At 40.2% G+C, this 17,184-nt stretch overlaps 1 protein-coding gene across 3 annotated transcripts in view; it reads right to left on the reverse strand.

The window, feature by feature from the left end:
• The window catches only part of EPS8L3 (EPS8 like 3), a 98,379-nt gene that overhangs the window by 29,629 nt on the left and 51,566 nt on the right, over positions 1–17,184 (reverse strand). For all 3 annotated transcript variants that reach the window (XM_053454303.1, XM_053454304.1, XM_053454302.1), the window contains exons 11-18: positions 16,537–16,607; positions 7,400–7,474; positions 7,170–7,318; positions 5,751–5,856; positions 3,152–3,186; positions 2,950–3,040; positions 630–728; positions 450–535 (exon numbers count right to left, since the gene is read on the reverse strand). In XM_053454303.1, the coding sequence (XP_053310278.1) occupies positions 450–535; positions 630–728; positions 2,950–3,040; positions 3,152–3,186; positions 5,751–5,856; positions 7,170–7,318; positions 7,400–7,474; positions 16,537–16,607 (712 nt within the window). The remainder of the gene's footprint in view (positions 1–449; positions 536–629; positions 729–2,949; positions 3,041–3,151; positions 3,187–5,750; positions 5,857–7,169; positions 7,319–7,399; positions 7,475–16,536; positions 16,608–17,184) is intronic.

Consider the following 17,184-nt stretch of genomic DNA (forward strand, 5'->3'; position numbering starts at 1 on the left):
CCCTTTCGATGATGTCCTCTTCCCCAATTGGAGGATCAGAGAGGACTTCACCGCCATTTTGAAAGCTCCCGCTGGGTCATGTCTGTGGAGATGCAGACAAAGATAGCAGATAGCAGATTAAAGATTGAAGAGAAGGGAGAAGATAGAAGATGGTCGGCAGAGAAGGTTGAGAAACAGAGAGCATGAGAGTGAACAAATGTAAGAGTTCGAGAGAGTGAGTGAATGTGGACCTCAGAATTTCAGAGCTTTTTTTCCTTTCGTTCTGGTCGGATTCGTGAAGGTCTGGCCTAATTTTCAGGGATTCGTACGAATAACCAAATTTACCAAACTTCTGTAAATTTGCAATTCGTATGAATCCAAATGCGCGATTCTAAAGGAGAACAAATGATAGCACATTAAAAAAACAGCTATCGTGATTGTGTGATGGCAGAAGGAAGAGACGAACTTACATAGTAGAAAAGCCCTTTTGTTTAAGCCATGCAGTCACATGCTCTGGGCTAGAGCTTGGCTGTAGTGACACAACACCTTCAGGAACCTGTTATTAAGAAAAAGGTAAAACATAACATCTTTGTCTTATATAGTTTCCCAGACAATGCTAGGTCCTGCCCTAGCTGCCATATTTTACCTACTTGTCCACTATCACCACTGTCCAGGATGTTACTTGGGATAAATCCTTTATGTTGCCGATTATTCTCTACCATCCACCACTGCCTTCTCTGGTCCAGGACCTTCAAGAAAGATTTTAGTATTATGATACAAGCAACCAAAAAACCTGACAATTATTTATATTTTGTGTACTAGCACTTTGTCAATATGTGTGATTTATTTGGTGATATTGTAAGTAATGTATGATTTCTGAGTAATGTGTAATTTCAATGTGTGTTTTAATGCTCTCCCCTTCTTACAAAGGCTGGTGTCACCAGAGGGACAGAAACAATGTGGAGGAATAATTGTAGAAATTAAGATCGCTGCTTCCATGGTAAACATTAGAGGTGTGTTTCTTATATCTACAACACACACATATATATGTACACCATTACTTTGGTTTATTTAGTCTATGAACTGCTAAATGTGGTATGTGGGAAAAGTGAGGAGGTTTTTCTGCAAGAATATTTTGGAACTGTATTACATGCCCTCACTATGCCAATGATTAAGTTGCTTCTAAATCAGTCAAATGCAAAAGCAAAACTTAGCAAATGAGTAGCCAGTAGAGTTAAGGGTTAGCGCATCTGAGTAGACTCAATTGAGGTTGCATGAGGTTGATTAAAGTCACATGCTACTACTTCCAAAATAACACTCCTATTTACAAATGCAAGGGTATGCATATTTAACCCCTTAACGGCCAGAGACGTGCCAGGCACAAGGAGTAATAAAAACATCACAGGGAGTATATTGCTCTACCTACCCACTCCCATGCTTTGCTCATTGGGTTGGTATTATTAAACATTATTAAACAAATCCGCCTATGGAAGGCAGAGACCCAAACTCGTGCCTCGCTCTCATCCAATTTCAGGTTAGACAAGAAGTTAAATTATTACTATTACTATTATTTGTTGTTTTACATAGCTCCATCATATTCCATAGTGCTGTACAATGGGTTGACAGGGCATAACAAGTAGCATATTACATAACAACTTGACTTACAGAAACAGCAGGGGACAAGGGACCGTGTTAGGGTGTATTACACAACAGGTGAAAGTGCCACTGCTAGGGATAGACCAGCCACACTAGTACTAGTACTAGTGTCTACTAGGATTAGGAAAAGTAAGGTAAGGAATATGGAAGGAAGGGCATTAATGTGGTTGTAGGTGTCCTTAAAGAAGTAGCTTTTGAGGAATTTTTGAAGGACTGAAGGCAGGGGGAAAGAGAGAGGCTGAGAAATGGCATTCCATCTGCTGGAGTTAAAAATAATTTGCCTTGCTCCATTTCAGGCAGCTGCTGGAATTAGGCCCTTCCACCCCGCATTGTACCTCAAAGTACTGCTAGAGATTAGGCTCTGTTACCCCACATTTCCACACCTCTAATTGCAGGATACTCTGGGGACTGAGTTTAGCTGCTGCACATACCTTAACCAGGATCTGTGTCAGAACTCTGTTTTAGCAGACCCTATCACCAGTTGCCACCCCAAGTACGTTTCTTCTACTAGTACCGAGTGTAATTTAAACAAATATTTGGTTTTGTAAACACCAGGATGGGAAGGTGATTAACTTATAGGCTTTAGAACAAATTAAGCAAAAAAACAAAGGGACGTGCACAAAACAACCAATTGGAAGAGGGAGATCATTGCACACTATCATGGTGGGGAAATGGTGGCTCATGGGGGAGGGGGACTTAAAATTAAACCTAAAAAAATCCCTGCTGACCTCACCTACTCCTAAAATCCCTGGCTAGGTTAGGAGGATGAGGTCACTATAAGCCCCCTTTGTGCACCTTAGGGTACAAACTGTAAGAAAAATAAATCACCTTTTCAGCACAGGGTGGGGAAAGAGCTGAGGCAATTGTCGTCCCTTTTCTACTTAATGAGGGTCCTGGGAACCCTGTTTCTTTTTTACTATTTATTTTTATATTACCTTGTAAAGTGAGAGGGGTTTTTAACGCATTACAACTAAGCTTCATCCTGCATTTTAACTCGCACATTAATGATTTTAGGAGTTGTCTAGTTTTCAAACACTTGCGTACATGTCCTCTCCTGAATGTAAGTTTTGTTGTAAATTGTGTTTAGTAAATCAGCAAGTTGAGTTTTTGTCAAACATCTGACATTTTTTGCAAGGACTTGCAAACACATGTAGGAGGTGAGTTGAACTTCTTAACGAAAAAGGAATTTGCAGAAATATGTTACTTATTGGTATATTCACGCTTAGCAGCGCTTAATCGTTGCCACGAATAGACATGATTGTCCCTTGAGTTGTTAAGAACTATAGCATCCTTACTATTACACGTTTGTCTTACCTTCACAGTGTCTCCTTTCCTCACAGACAGCTCACGACTATTTCTTGCCTCAAAATCACAGAGAACGTGCATTATAACTGGTTGAAATTGCCTTTGAGGGAGAGAACATAAATATTAGAAAGATGTGATACAAAGCTGCTGTTGGGTCTAGAGTTCTTGTGATGTTCAGAAGAGAATAGTGAAATAAGTTAGCTGCATTTACCTTTTAGTGGATTGAGTATGCCTGTCTTGCTGGATCTAAAATTAAACAATAAAGGTATCACACGTTCTTTTTAATAATACACAAGATACAAAGTACCGAACAACATAAAAAAAATGATCAATATCACCAAGAAATAAAAATACTTCCACCAGATGTAAATTGGTACATGGTTAGAGGGTAAATGTGTGAAAACCACCATTACAAAGTAAAAGAAGTGAAAGAGGTAGGAGGAAGAAAATGTGGATTCAGGGAAAAGGGCAGGTTAAGGCTGGAGAGAAGAGGTATTTTTCATTTAAATAAACAGATTTAAATTAATTAACCTTTCTTCATAACTAAAGTGCTCCATTCTGTTAATTAATTTTGTAGCCCGCCTCCGCACCTTTTCCAGTGCTATAATATCCTTCTTTAGAATAGGTGCCCAAAATTGCACAGCATACCATTGCATTTATAAAGGGGCAAAATTACCGTATCTGCCCGAATATAGGCCGCACTTTTTTCCCCCACTTTAAGTCTTTATATATTCGGGGTCTAGCATAGGAATGCGCAATTCGTATCGCCCGCCGCCCGGGACATGCAGTTCCGGGCACCGGGCAGGCAGCAGGGTTAGGATACAGATCCCCCGCAACGCTGCAGGGGACCTGCATCCTACTCTCCAAGACGCTGAGACAGCCTCCCCTGCCGGCACTTTCCACGAGGGGAGTGCCGGCACGGGAGATTGTCTAAGCGCATCGTGCAGACCTTCATCGGCTGGCGCGATGCACGTAAACGACCTCCGCTGCCGGCATGTCTGCTCGATGTGCTTTAACAATATCCAGTGCCGGCGCCGGAAGTTGTCTACGCGTATTGCGTAGATGTCCCCTGCCGGCCCCGCAAGACACGCAGGAGTCTGCTTTGGTAAGTCGGGGGGGGCACATCTTGGGGGCAGAGTGGCAGCATATCTCGGGGGGGCAGAGTGGCAGTATATATCGGGAGGAGGGCAGAGTGGCAGTATATATCGGGTGGAGGGCAGAGTGGCAGCATATCTCGGGGGAGGGCAGAGTGGCAGCATATCTATTCTACATTTTTTTTTAATAAGAAAATTTTTTCTTTAGAAAAGAACCTAACTTTTAGGGTGCGGCCTATATTCAGGGGCGGCCTATAATAGAGCCAATACGGTATATTTTTATCCCACGAATTGATGCCCCTTTTTATATATGACAATACTTTACTGGCCTTAGCAACTGGTGACTGACATTGCACATTGTTTCCTAGTTTGTTGCCTATAACAATTCCCAAATCTTTCTCGTTTGTTGTTATCCCTGATTACCATTTAGGGTGTAAGTTGCTTGTGCATTCCTTACCCTGAAGTGCATAAATTTGCATGTATCTACATTAAATTTCATCTGCCATTTGTGTGCCCAGTCTCCCAGTCTAAATCCCTCTGCAGCAAAGTAATATCCTGCTCACAGTGTATTACTTTACAGAGTTTAGTGTCATCTGCAAACACGGAAACATGACGCCTATTGCAAGGTCATTTATAAATATGTTGAATAAAATTGGTACCAGAACAGAACCCTGAGGAACACCACTTACCACTTTTGTCCAGCTTGAGGATTTACCATTTATAACAACTCCCTGTACTCTATCACTAAAAAACAACACTCCAATATGTGTTCAGCAACATCTCCTGAGTACAATGATACCCCACATGGGTTTGTCGGGTTGTTTGGGGGCTAAAAGGCCACATTTGGGACGTGTGAATTTTTCAGAGTGGAAATTTGACATGTGGTCATTCTCCCCTCTCTGTTAATTGGGACATTGTTGAACCTGGTCAATTCAATTTACCCCATCAAATCATACCATCAAAGTAGCCACCCCATGGGAGAATTGTTTGAAGATATAGCACTAATTTTAGGACTTGTTCATAAAAATAAATGTTTATATATATGAGACCCTCTTGGAAACGTTTTCAACTTGTTAATTTTTTTTAAAAGGATGCGCCGCCATCTTGCGAGTGGCAAAATCACTCTGGAGAGCGGTCACAACCACCAATACGAGTCGTGGGTGTTCAGTTTTGCAGGATGCCTCGCTATCGACGTTTTTCAGAAACACTTTTGAAATTTGGGAGGCAATTAACAATCTCTTTTAAAACGGGCGTCCACCTCCATACAGTGTATTCAAGAATCAGAAGTTAATGGCAGAGCATAAGGAAATCGAGAAATGGATTATAACAAACAAGCATAAAACAGAAGGAAATACAGCAAAGGGGGAACTGTAGAGAGACAGGGGAACTGTAGCGAGACAGGAAAAAAAACAGAGATAAGCAGCTCCGCAGCCTGGATGGAGCCTGACAAGACCAAATGTTATTTAACTATAGACATGTTGTTTAGCAAGATTGTAGAAACTATAGTTCAGTAATTGTTGGGACACACTAATTCAAATATGGTTATATTAAAAACAATTGATTTCGATTTTGATTTAAGAAATGAACAGCTGCAACGTGAAAGGCAAAAAAGCTTTCTTATGGAGCCCATTCAGTTCCTTGGAAAATTAGGATTGTTTGAATAATTATAACATATAACCATACCAGCTAAGCTAAGTGTAATGTCGACAACAATACCTGTGACTGTCCATTATTAGGGGACATAGGCAGCTCTGGCAGGATCCACCCATCAGAGAATGTAGGAATGTACTGAGGGATGTTCTTTCCATTGGGCCAGTCAGCTCTAAAAAAAGAAAGGGAAATCACAGTAAAGATTAGTGTGAATTATATTTGTTTGTTTTAACAAATGTTGTCGAAGATGACATTGCTATCCTTTGATATGTCCTCAACCCCTATCAATGTCCTCTTGTGTCTTCTTACATATAGTTACATAGTTATATAGGCTGAAAAAAGACATGCGTCCATCAAGTTTAGCCTTTCCTATATCTGTTAATTTGTTGCTGTTGATCCAAAAGAAGGCAAAAAACCCTAGTTTGGCTCTTTCCAATTTTGCACTAACCAGGAAAAAAAATTCCTTCTTGACCCCAAAATGGCAGTCAGATTTCTCCTTGGATCAATAACCTGTTTCCCCATAATTAAAGATTATATCCCCGAAATGTCTTCTGCATTTAAACATTTCTCTGTTTTATTATACGAGGGATGTTCAAAAAGTTTTCACATTTTTTTTGACTCTATATCAAAACAAATTACATTAAAAACAAATTACATCACTTTTCTACATAGTCACCTTCCTTTGCAATGCAAGTTTTCCAACATCATACCAACTTTTTTCCAAAAGAAGGTCAACATCAACTTTCCTGCTGACGGTTGTGTCTTGAATTTCTTTTCTACAGGAGATGATGGATGCTTCCACTGCATACTCTGCCGCTTGCTTTCGAGCTCGTAATGGAGAACCCAGATTTCATCACCAGTGACTATCTTCTGCAGAAAATCATCATCTTCGGGAAAAAACGTCTAAGCAATTGCGCTTATGCTCCTCTGTCAGCTGCTTAGGCAACCACCTGGCACACATTTTACTGAACTTGAGGCTGTCATGAATCAGGGCATAGGCAGATTCAACAGTTACATTCAGCTTTCCTGCAACCTCTTCAACTGTTATTCTTCTGTTTTCGCAAATCAGTTGCAGGGCTCTTTCTTCATTCCTCATGGTTGTGGATGTAGCTGGACTTCCGGAGCACTCTGCATCCGTCATACCAGTACAACCATTTTCGAACCCACTCATAGACGACTCTACGAGAACTTTATGCCCATACTGAGCCCACATGCGAAGATGAATTTGTGATCATGGCACACCTTCTGCCTACAAAAAGCGTATGACGCTGTTCCTCTTTGGTGCAATTTATACATTTCGCAGCCACCTTCACCCCAGGATGAAAACTCTTATACTAAACTGCAAGAGCAGACTGAACTAATCACATGACCCGCTATGACATGACCAATTATTACTCCTCCCACCTTCACCGTTTCAACGATAATATAAAAGTGCAGAAACTTTTGAACATCCCTTGTATATAATGCATCTGATATTTCTTTTACCTTGTTCTCATCCATGCATCTCCCAGGCTTTCCCAGACTTGCCTCTCCTTGTCTGTGACACACGAGCTCAGTAGCAACAAAGCCTTTTGTGTAGGTAGGGGGGACACTACAGATGGAGATATGTTTTTCTTTGGACAACTGGATAAGACCTGAAACTCAGAAAGTATAAGGTATGGTGTACTGTCAAAAGAAAAAAAAATACATCAGCAATCGCTACCCATAATCCTCACCACGGGCACTACACTGAAAAGCATGTGGACTAGATCGAATGGGCTTGGCTGCTGCATGTGGTCTTGGAGCTTCCCCTGTGGAAGAGACAACAAAATGGTGTATATAATAAGTAATGTTACCAAAAAAGTCATTCAAATTGTATTAACTACTAATCCGCAGAGCCATCTTTAATGAGTGGACCTTGTTGGATAGAACACCAACCAAATATATATTTTCTGCAGTCTTTTATTTTCAATTATTTGGAGTTCCCAATTCCTCTTCTCAGCATACAAAGTATTTAGTACTGTTACATTCACAGTGATATAAAATAAACAGGTTGCACATATAACAAAACCTCTCTGCCGCTTAGTTATCCCTCCACTTAAGGGCAAAATAAAAAGCTTCCAAACAACATAAATGCAGGCTGCTTAGTGTTGTCAATGCCTGCATGAGATCCACAAATGAACCTCCTGTTCAAATGAAGGCGAGTTTCTTTTAAGCCTCAGTAACTGCTACAGCAACAGATAACAATCAACTAGATTGCAGTACTGGGCTTAAACTCCTGCAAGCTGTGGCATCAGCAGGGAGGGGCAGAGGGGGCCATGGCCCCCCCTACATCATGCCCCCCAATTGAAACGCCGTCTTTTATTTTTTGTAACAGACGCGGAGGAGAGAGATAGGCGCCTCTCACTCTTCTCCGCGAGGCCTCTGCCTTGGTCGCAGAACAGGGAGACAGAGGCCTCGCGATCCCACCCCTGGACTTCTACAAGGTAAAAGAGGAGAGGGTAGAAAGTGAGGAGGGGGTAGATTGTTTGTGAATCATAGGTGTATTATTGATTTGTCAAAAAAAGCAAAGATAGTATAAGCAGGGTGTTTAAGCACTGGGGACAAAGATGGCACAGGTAGCGTGTTTATGGGACAAAGATGGCGTATGCTCAGCTGTTTGGGGACAATGTTGACTCATGCTGGGCTGTTTGGCCACAAAGATGTCCTATGTATGTGTAATTTGGGTGCTGGTCGGGTTCTATGTGGGCAATGTGGGTGCCAGGGTTGGCTTTGGGGTGTGCGACCTGTGATCTATGCCTGTAATTTAGGGGATTTAATCTATACCTTTAATGCAGAGTTTGTATGTAATTTCCAATTGATATATACCTGCAAAGCTGGGTTTTGTGTTATTCTGTTGATCTGTATCTGCTATGTTTCCATACATTATTTATGTTTACCTGCAAATATAGGATTTGTATGTCTTATTCAGTTGATCAATACCTGGAGTGCTGTTTCCATGTGTTGTTTATTTGATCTATACCTACAGTGCTGAGTTTACATGTGATTTCCAGTTGATCTATATATCTGGGTTTGTGTGTTCTGTTGGTTTATACCTGCAATGCTATGTTTCCATACATTATTTATGTATATGTTATGGTCTAGCTGCTTTTCTGCTGCATTGCTGGAGGCTTACAGCCTGGCTGGGTTGCCATGGCTACACTCCTATCACTCCTGTGACTCAGCCCATTGTCCAGCCCACAGCCAGCCCCTTTTGGCTATTTAAGCAGCTAAACTTCACTTCCTCCTTGCCCTTGTGTTGTTTCCGGTGTTCCTGTGTTCCTGTGTTCCTGTGTTCCTGTGTTCCTGTGTTCCTGTGTTCCTGTGTTCCTGTGTTCCTGTGTTCCTGAATTCCTGTGTATGACCTGGCTTTCTCTGACGTCCATCCCGGCTCTTGATTCCTGGCTTGTTCCTGACTTCGCTGATCTCTGTATTCCTGACCCCGGCTTGTCTGAGTACCTGTCTTGGTTCCTGACCCCGGCTTGTCTTTTGGTATATGCTTTTGGATCACGATTTGGCTTTGTTCACTATTGTCATTACAATAAAGGTGATTGCATTTTACGTTTTGTGTCCGTCTGGTTCCTGGTCCCTAACAGTATACCTGCAAATACAAGGTTGTTTTGTCTTATTCAGTTGCATGTGCTGTTTCCATGTGTTGTTTATTTGATCTATACCTGAACTACAGGGTGTAAGTAAAAGAGCGGTATGGTTTAGTGAATGAGGGGACAAAGGGACTCTGGGGATGATTACAGGGGAGAGGACCTCTCAATGTCACGGTGCAGTCAGAAGGACTAACTCTCACGGTCTTCCCCTGATCTGCAGTCAATGTGGCAAATATATATTTTTCGGTGTGGTAGCGGAGGGAGTGATTGCATGCAAGGGAGCGTTGAGCCGGGCCCAAGGAAATGCTTGGGTAGGATCCAATTTTTTCACTATAAAATATATTGGCAACAGGGTCTAATATTTATATATATATTGGCAGCAGGGGCAAATATTTATATATATTTTGGCAGCAGGGGCTAATATTTATTTATATATTGGCAGCAGGGTCTAATATTTATTTATATATTGGCAGCAGGGTTCAATATTTATATATATTGGCAGCAGGGTCTATTATTAATATATATTGGCTGCAGGGGGTAATATTAATATATATTGGAAGCAGGGACTAATAATATATATATATTGGCAGCAGGGGCTAATATTAACGTATATTGGCAGCAGGGGCTAATATTAATATTTATTGGCAACAGGGTCTAGTTTTTATATTCATATTGGCAGCAGGGTCTAATATTTATATATATCGGCAGCAGGGGCTAATATTAATATATATTGGCTGCAGGGGCTAATATTTATATATATTGGCAGCAGGGTCAAATGTTTATATATATCGGCAGCAGGGTTTAATATTTATATATATTGGCTGCAGGGGCTAATATTAATATATATCGAAAGCAGAGACTAATAATATATATATATATATTGGCAGCAGGGGCTAATATTAACATATATTGGCAGCAGGGGCTAATATTAATATTTATTGGCAGCAGGGTCTAGTTTTTATATTCATATTGGCAGCAGGGTCTAATATTTATATATATATATATATATTGGCAGTAGGGGCAAATATTTATATATATATTGGCAGCAGGGTCTAATATTTATTTATATATTGGCAGCAGGGTTCAATATTTATATATATTGGCAGCAGGGTCTATTATTAATATATATTGGCTGCAGTGGCTAATATTAATATATATTGGAAGCAGGGACTAATAATATATATATATTGGCAGCAGGAGCTAATATTAACATATATTGGCAGCAGGGGCTAATATTAATATTTATTGGCAGCAGGGTCTAGTTTTTATATTCATATTGGCAGCAGGGTCTAATATTTATATATATCGGCAGCAGGGGCTAATATTAATATATATTGGCTGCAGGGGCTAATATTTATATATATTGGCAGCAGGGTCAAATGTTTATATATATCGGCAGCAGGGTTTAATATTTATATATATTGGCTGCAGGGGCTAATATTAATATATATCGGAAGCAGAGACTAATAATATATATATATATATATATATATATTTTGGCAGCAGGGGCTAATATTACCATATATTGGCAGCAGGGGCTAATATTAATATTTATTGGCAGCATGGTCTAGTTTTTATATTCATATTGGCAGCAGGGTCTAGTATTTATATATATCGGCAGCAGGGGCTAATATTAATATATATCGGCAGTAGGGGCTAATATTAATATATATTGGCAACAGGGTCTAATTTTTATGTATATTAATATTTATTGGCAGCAGGGTCTAGTTTTTATATTCATATTGGCAGCAGGGTCTAATATTTATATGTATCGGCGGCAGGGGCTAATATTAATTTATATTGGCTGCAGGGGCTAATATTTATATACATTGGCTGCAGGGGCTAATATTAATATATATCGGCAGCAGGGGCTAATATTAATATGTATCGGAAGCAGGGTGTGATATTTCTATATATCAGCAGCAGGGTCTAATATTTATATATATATTGGCAGCAGGGGCTAATATTAAACAATTAAAAATAACTTCCAGTTCAGCTGTTATTTTGAAATCATATTTCAATCACAGTCTTTACTTCAAAGAGATAAGTACATATTATGTAGTTAAAAATGCACCTCTAACGCATATATATATATATATATATAGTGTATATGTACCATTTTATAATTGTCCCCCCTACTTTGGTCACTGCAAGCAGTTAACTCTTTATTCAGGGAAACTCATACACACCATCACAGGGCCCCAAAGGTGGGAGCTTGACATGGGTCACATTACGTCAGAAGTCAGCCCAACCCTTCTCTGCATATTTGTGAATGTTCATGTAAAACTAATAGTCAAACATTGAAAGGGTTCTATTGAAACACTTAGGAATGGTTTATATCAATAGGATTTTGGATGACATAGCTTGAGACTAATTACTCCAATTCATCTCCTGAAAAAAGTATAATACTACTGTGCTACACACCTTTATTGTTAGGGTTTCATATAGCTGACACATTCACTCACATGTGATGAAACATACAGCCACATTGACACCAAATAAAATGCTGTGACCCCATGCAGGGGTGTGACGTTCTGTCCACAATAAAGCTGATGACACACCCTATTTATTTAATAACTAGACGTGCAAATGGGCCAAAAACAATCTGTGGACAGTTTGTATTTGGCCAATTCATTTTCGTGCAACAAACAACGTTCCCTGCCATTTCGGTTCAGACAAAATTTGTGGTCACATTTTGAATCTGGGAATGAAATTCCTTTCCTGATGCACACATTCACTCTCATTTACTTACTGCCTCACACTCTCATTCTTGTTCACTCTCTCACGCTTTCTAAATGTTTCCCTGTCTTCTCTGCAGAACATTTCTGCTACTGCTGATCACTTCTACGTTCTATCATCATCTCCAGGTTATGTCCGTGAAGATGCGGACAAAAATAGAAGATGAAAGACAGAAGGTAGAAGATGAAGAACAGGAAGATGCTGAAGCGTCAAGTATTGTTGACTTACATCTTGCGTTTCCCTTAAAATGTTAGTTTTCGCTTTGAGACAAGATTGCTTAATGGACTGGGTGTAAGCTCCTGTTCTTGGGTCACATCGTTTTCCTAGTGAATTGACGGAAACTTCCTTCATTTAAATCACTGTAAGCAGGCCATTCATCTGAGTGTATTACGGAGCCTATTGCACACTCCTGAAGTTTTCCATTTAAATCTGTGAAATGGAAAAATGCACTACCACTTTTTACTGAGCATCCTTTTCCTGGACAGCGTAAAACATGAAAAAGATGGCATGGCTCTGTATCCATCGGCTCTTCCAACAGATAATGGTGTTGGAGTCATGTAACTGCAGTTTACATTTCGTTTAATATTATGTTGCAATATAAATCTTTGGTCCACACAATAACTAATAATAACTGCTTCCACCTGTAGCATCGTTTAGCTAATAGCTGCCAATATTAAAGTGGCACCAAAGCTGCTTCAAGTGATGGAGTGCAAAACTACCTGCCTCAGGTAATAGAGTGTAAAATCCAGTAGAGCACATACTAAAGTGGCACAAAGAGACAGTGATAATAAATCAAAGGTGAAACTTTATGTCACTCACTTTGAAAATAAAAATGAAAAAGTTAAAAGCTAGTGTAAATTTCAAATTGCTGAGGTTATTCAAAGCATAAATGGTCTATGTCATGTGCTCACTAACATTCTAAATGTATTTGAGGTGCCTTGATGTAATGTGCAAGTTAATGTGTTTTTTAGCAAAGCATGTTGATGTGTAATATTATTAGTGTTCTTTTCCAGGGTATAAATGGCCTGGACCTATGGTGATCAATCATGGTCTTTTTTCCATCTAAGTGATGAAAAGAACAAAATGTTACAAGCACACTTTCACCATTAGATGCCAGCACTATAGTAACAATAATTATGGTTGAAAACAAGATGCAACTCCATGAAGTTCAACCCTGCTGTTAATCCAGAAGAAGGCAAAACTTACATTAGGTTGATTTCCAATAAAAAGGGAAACCGTACAATTTTTTTTTATTTCTTACAGCATCCAAATAAGAAAAAATAGATATTGGTATATTGGCGTTGATAGCTACATAAAAAGTATTAACTTTGACTAGACTCCATTCACCGGATCAACAAGATATAATTAACCATGCCCATATTCACATTTATATTGATGTATATTCTTCTTGGTTAAAAAAGCATCCAGCCCTTTTTAAAGGCATTGACCAAAATATATATAATATTATATCAAATATATAAGTATTGCCCTGATTTTGGGAACACCTTATATGCCTCACAATTGCAGTAACTGCTCAGTCTCCCTCTCTCGATGCTAAACAAGGCAATCTTTGCAAACACTGCACTAGGCAACATGCAAGTGCTCCTCGAATGGTCACATGCATGGAAATCCCTCTGGTACACTCTTGATGGTCTGCCTGTTGTGTCTGGAAGCCAGCAACAGCATTCCCTATGCCAAGTCCAACACTATCTGGGGCTAAGCTGCACTTTCATTTAGTTAATAATAATAAGTGCATAATTCTGTTTAATTAATCAAACAGTCTTGATATATATAATTACAGTTAGGGTTATTCCTGGTTTGCGTGTCTAGGGAATAATTATATTTAAGTATATTTAGTAGTTTTATCTTGCTTTATTAAGCTCTTTGTGGGCAAAGACCTTTTTGAGAGAGACTGTCCCTTCTCCACTTTATGTACTTTGCTGACAACAGCAAAAGCTTATCCAAAGAAAACCATCATTTAAACAGACTTTATCAGGGCCCACATGCACCCCTTAAACATATTTGCCATACAAAAAACATTATTTTTATCCCATTATTTGTATTAAAATGGCAGAAAGCAAAAGTGTTAGAAGGCCCTAATAAATTAAATACATCAAACATAATGGAATAAAAACATTTGCTACTGCAAAAATTTTTAGATGAAAAAGTTCCATTTTACTCAGTGGAACAAAACAGCGATCACCCAGCGGATCATCATTTCCTGTGCCTGACCAGGACCTAGCCGCAAAAGTCATGGAACTATGCGGCGGCTAGGACCTGCAGCGATACCCGCCAATAAATGAGACTGTGTCACTACAGATGCCCCTTGTCGGGCAACAATTGCTTTAAGGAGAGGGAGCTCGTTTGGGAACCCCAGTTCTATCTTTAGGACCGGTGTTTACCCAGCCCTTGCTATGGAACTATGGCCTGGCTACAGCGTGGCTCCATTGGATCTACGGTCCCACCCCATCTTATCAGCGCTAGACCTGTCCAGCGTTGAAAGGCGGGCTCGGATCGTGGGAAGCACGTTTTGACAGGTGTACCCCGTCGGAAAGATGCAGCATTAATTTTAGCAGTTGCTCATAAAAATAAACTTTAATTTTTTTATTTTCTATATTTTTGGACATTTTTTGGAACTGGATGGTTCCTCTGATGGTGACATCACTGTATAATTATTTTTCTCTTGGAAACCTGTTTATTATTTAATGGGAGCTGCCATCTTGCGAGAGGCAAAATCTCTCTGGAGCGGTCCCAGTGCATTCTGGCTGAATGCCTTGCTATAGAGACATTTCAGCAAGACCAGTTAAGCTCTTTTAAATACAGCGGTCGCCTCCGTGTTGACACCCAGGGGAGGAAGCATACGGTTGCTTAATGCCTCGACATTAGGCATTAACAGCAATACCGTTTAAGAGAATAAAGGGATCTTAGCTAGATGTGCCAAGCTTATAGAGAGGTAACCTGAGACTTGCTGCTGTAATTGCTGCAAAAGGTGGCTTCACAAAATATTGACTTGGGGGTAGGTGAATAGTATGCACGCTCGAGTTTTCTGCTTTTTTGTCTGTATTTTGCTTCTTCAAAGTGTTAGGCATGTTATATACAAACTCAGGGAAGAAGCTAAAAAGAAGGCTCTGAGAAGGTAAAGGGAGGGAGGGAAGGTAGAAAGAAGGAAGGGCAGAGAGAAAAGGCAAGGGAATTAGGTAGGAAATCAATGTTAGAGTGAATGTGTATGTGTGTGTTAGCTTGGGTGTATATGTGTAAGCTTGAGTGTGTATGTGTACATGTGTGTTTATGTGTAAATGTGTTGGCATGCGTATGTTTAAAAGTGTGTGTTAGCCTGAATGTATGTGTTAGCATGAGTGTTTATGTGTGTTAGCATAAGTGTGCATGTATACACACGTGTGTTAGCATAAGTGTGTATGTGAAAGTGTGTGTTAGCATGAGCATGTGAGTGTTGGTTATAGTACTGTGTAAAAATTTTAGGTAGGTGTGAAAAAATGCTATTATTATTATTATTTATTGTTTTATATAGCGCCATCAAATTCTGTAGCGCTGTACAATGGGTAGACAGGACATAACAAGTAGTATGTAACATAACAAATTGACTTACATAACAAATTGACTTTCATCAGGACATCCTGTCCTGATGAAAGTCTACAATAAATAGACTGAAACGTTGATTGGAAAACTGGAGTTTCTCGAGTAACTGGAGTTTCTCGAGTAGTTATTTAAAGAAGTCCCTGGAGTGTACTTGCATGTACTGGCTGACTTACCATGATAGGAGTGTGACTGCTGTTAGCAATCATATACATTTATTAATATTGGACAAAAAAATCAAAAACAATATATATATAATTGTTAACAGCAATCATACTCGTATCATGCCCAGGCAGCCAATACAGGCTGGAACCTGGGCATGATAGGAATGTGATTTCAGCCTCCCTATGCCTTGCTACCCCCCCGCACTTACACATCCCTGCTATCACACACACACACACATTCACAAACATTCAGCATAAACTACAGCATAACACCCATAACTCTCACACACTTACTAATCCACTCTCACAATGTTTTTCTACCTTTTTTCTGTTACTGTCACTTTACCTCCTCCTCTTTGCTCTTCTTTTTCTGTGTCCTGTCCTTCCAGTGCAGCGAGCGCGGAAGGTGGTGGGTGCGGCTTCAGATATGACGTCAAATCCCGACACACAGCATCAGTTGCCGCGCACATCGCAAGGGAGCAGGATTGGAGGTCTGCATTAACAGACTTCCTGCTCCTTTGATTGACTTTAAGCCAGCTAGAGGGAGATCCTTGATCTCCCCAACCGAGCCTGCTCGGAGGGGTGCCGGCGTGGTGGCACACCCTTGATGAGTGGCACCTGGGGCCGTTGCCAGGTACGCTACTGGCATTACCAGAATGCCACTTACCTAGCAGAATGTATTAAGTAATTGAATTGATGAAGGATGCATATCTTTTGTGTGGGTTTATTACTTACCAGTAAATTAAAGGCATATTTTATCTTCTGCAAACATTCTATAAATTCTGCTTCTGAAAGTGTACCTTTTCCTGCAGAAAAGAAAACAGAAGAAGGAAGGGAAATGCATCAAACATGATTTGTGTTCAGCATGGATGGTGTAAACTGCACAATAAAGATGTGTCAGACTAGTATCCATACCTAGGAGCTCTCAGGACTTACCTTCAGTCAGAGAATTTATGGCCATCTAAGCTCACATTGCCAGCTACCTATTTTCTATGGGTTTAACTGTACTCAGTGGCCTAACTACAGCGGTCACAGCTGCAACAGGCCCGTGTCTCTCACGGCTATCACGGCTATTTTTGCGCCAGGGCCCTGTGGTTTCTAGTTACACCCCTGACCGGACTGAACGCAGTAACCTAAATAAGCAGAAAATTAAGTATTTATCAATCTGTTGGTACAAACGACAAAGTTAAGGGCAGGTGGGGGGTCCTTAAAAATGAGTTTAGGGCACTAGGTCAGAAACTTAGGCAAAGGACCTCCAAGGTAATGTTCTCCGGAATATTACCAGTACCACGCGCTTAGGGAGATCAATGCGTGGCTAAGAGCGTGGTGTAAGAAAGAGGGATTTGGGATTTTGGAGAACTGGGCAGACGTTGCAGTCGGCTA

This window comes from Spea bombifrons, chromosome 2 (assembly GCF_027358695.1).
Source record: "Spea bombifrons isolate aSpeBom1 chromosome 2, aSpeBom1.2.pri, whole genome shotgun sequence".
Classification (NCBI taxonomy): Eukaryota; Metazoa; Chordata; class Amphibia; order Anura; family Pelobatidae; genus Spea; species Spea bombifrons.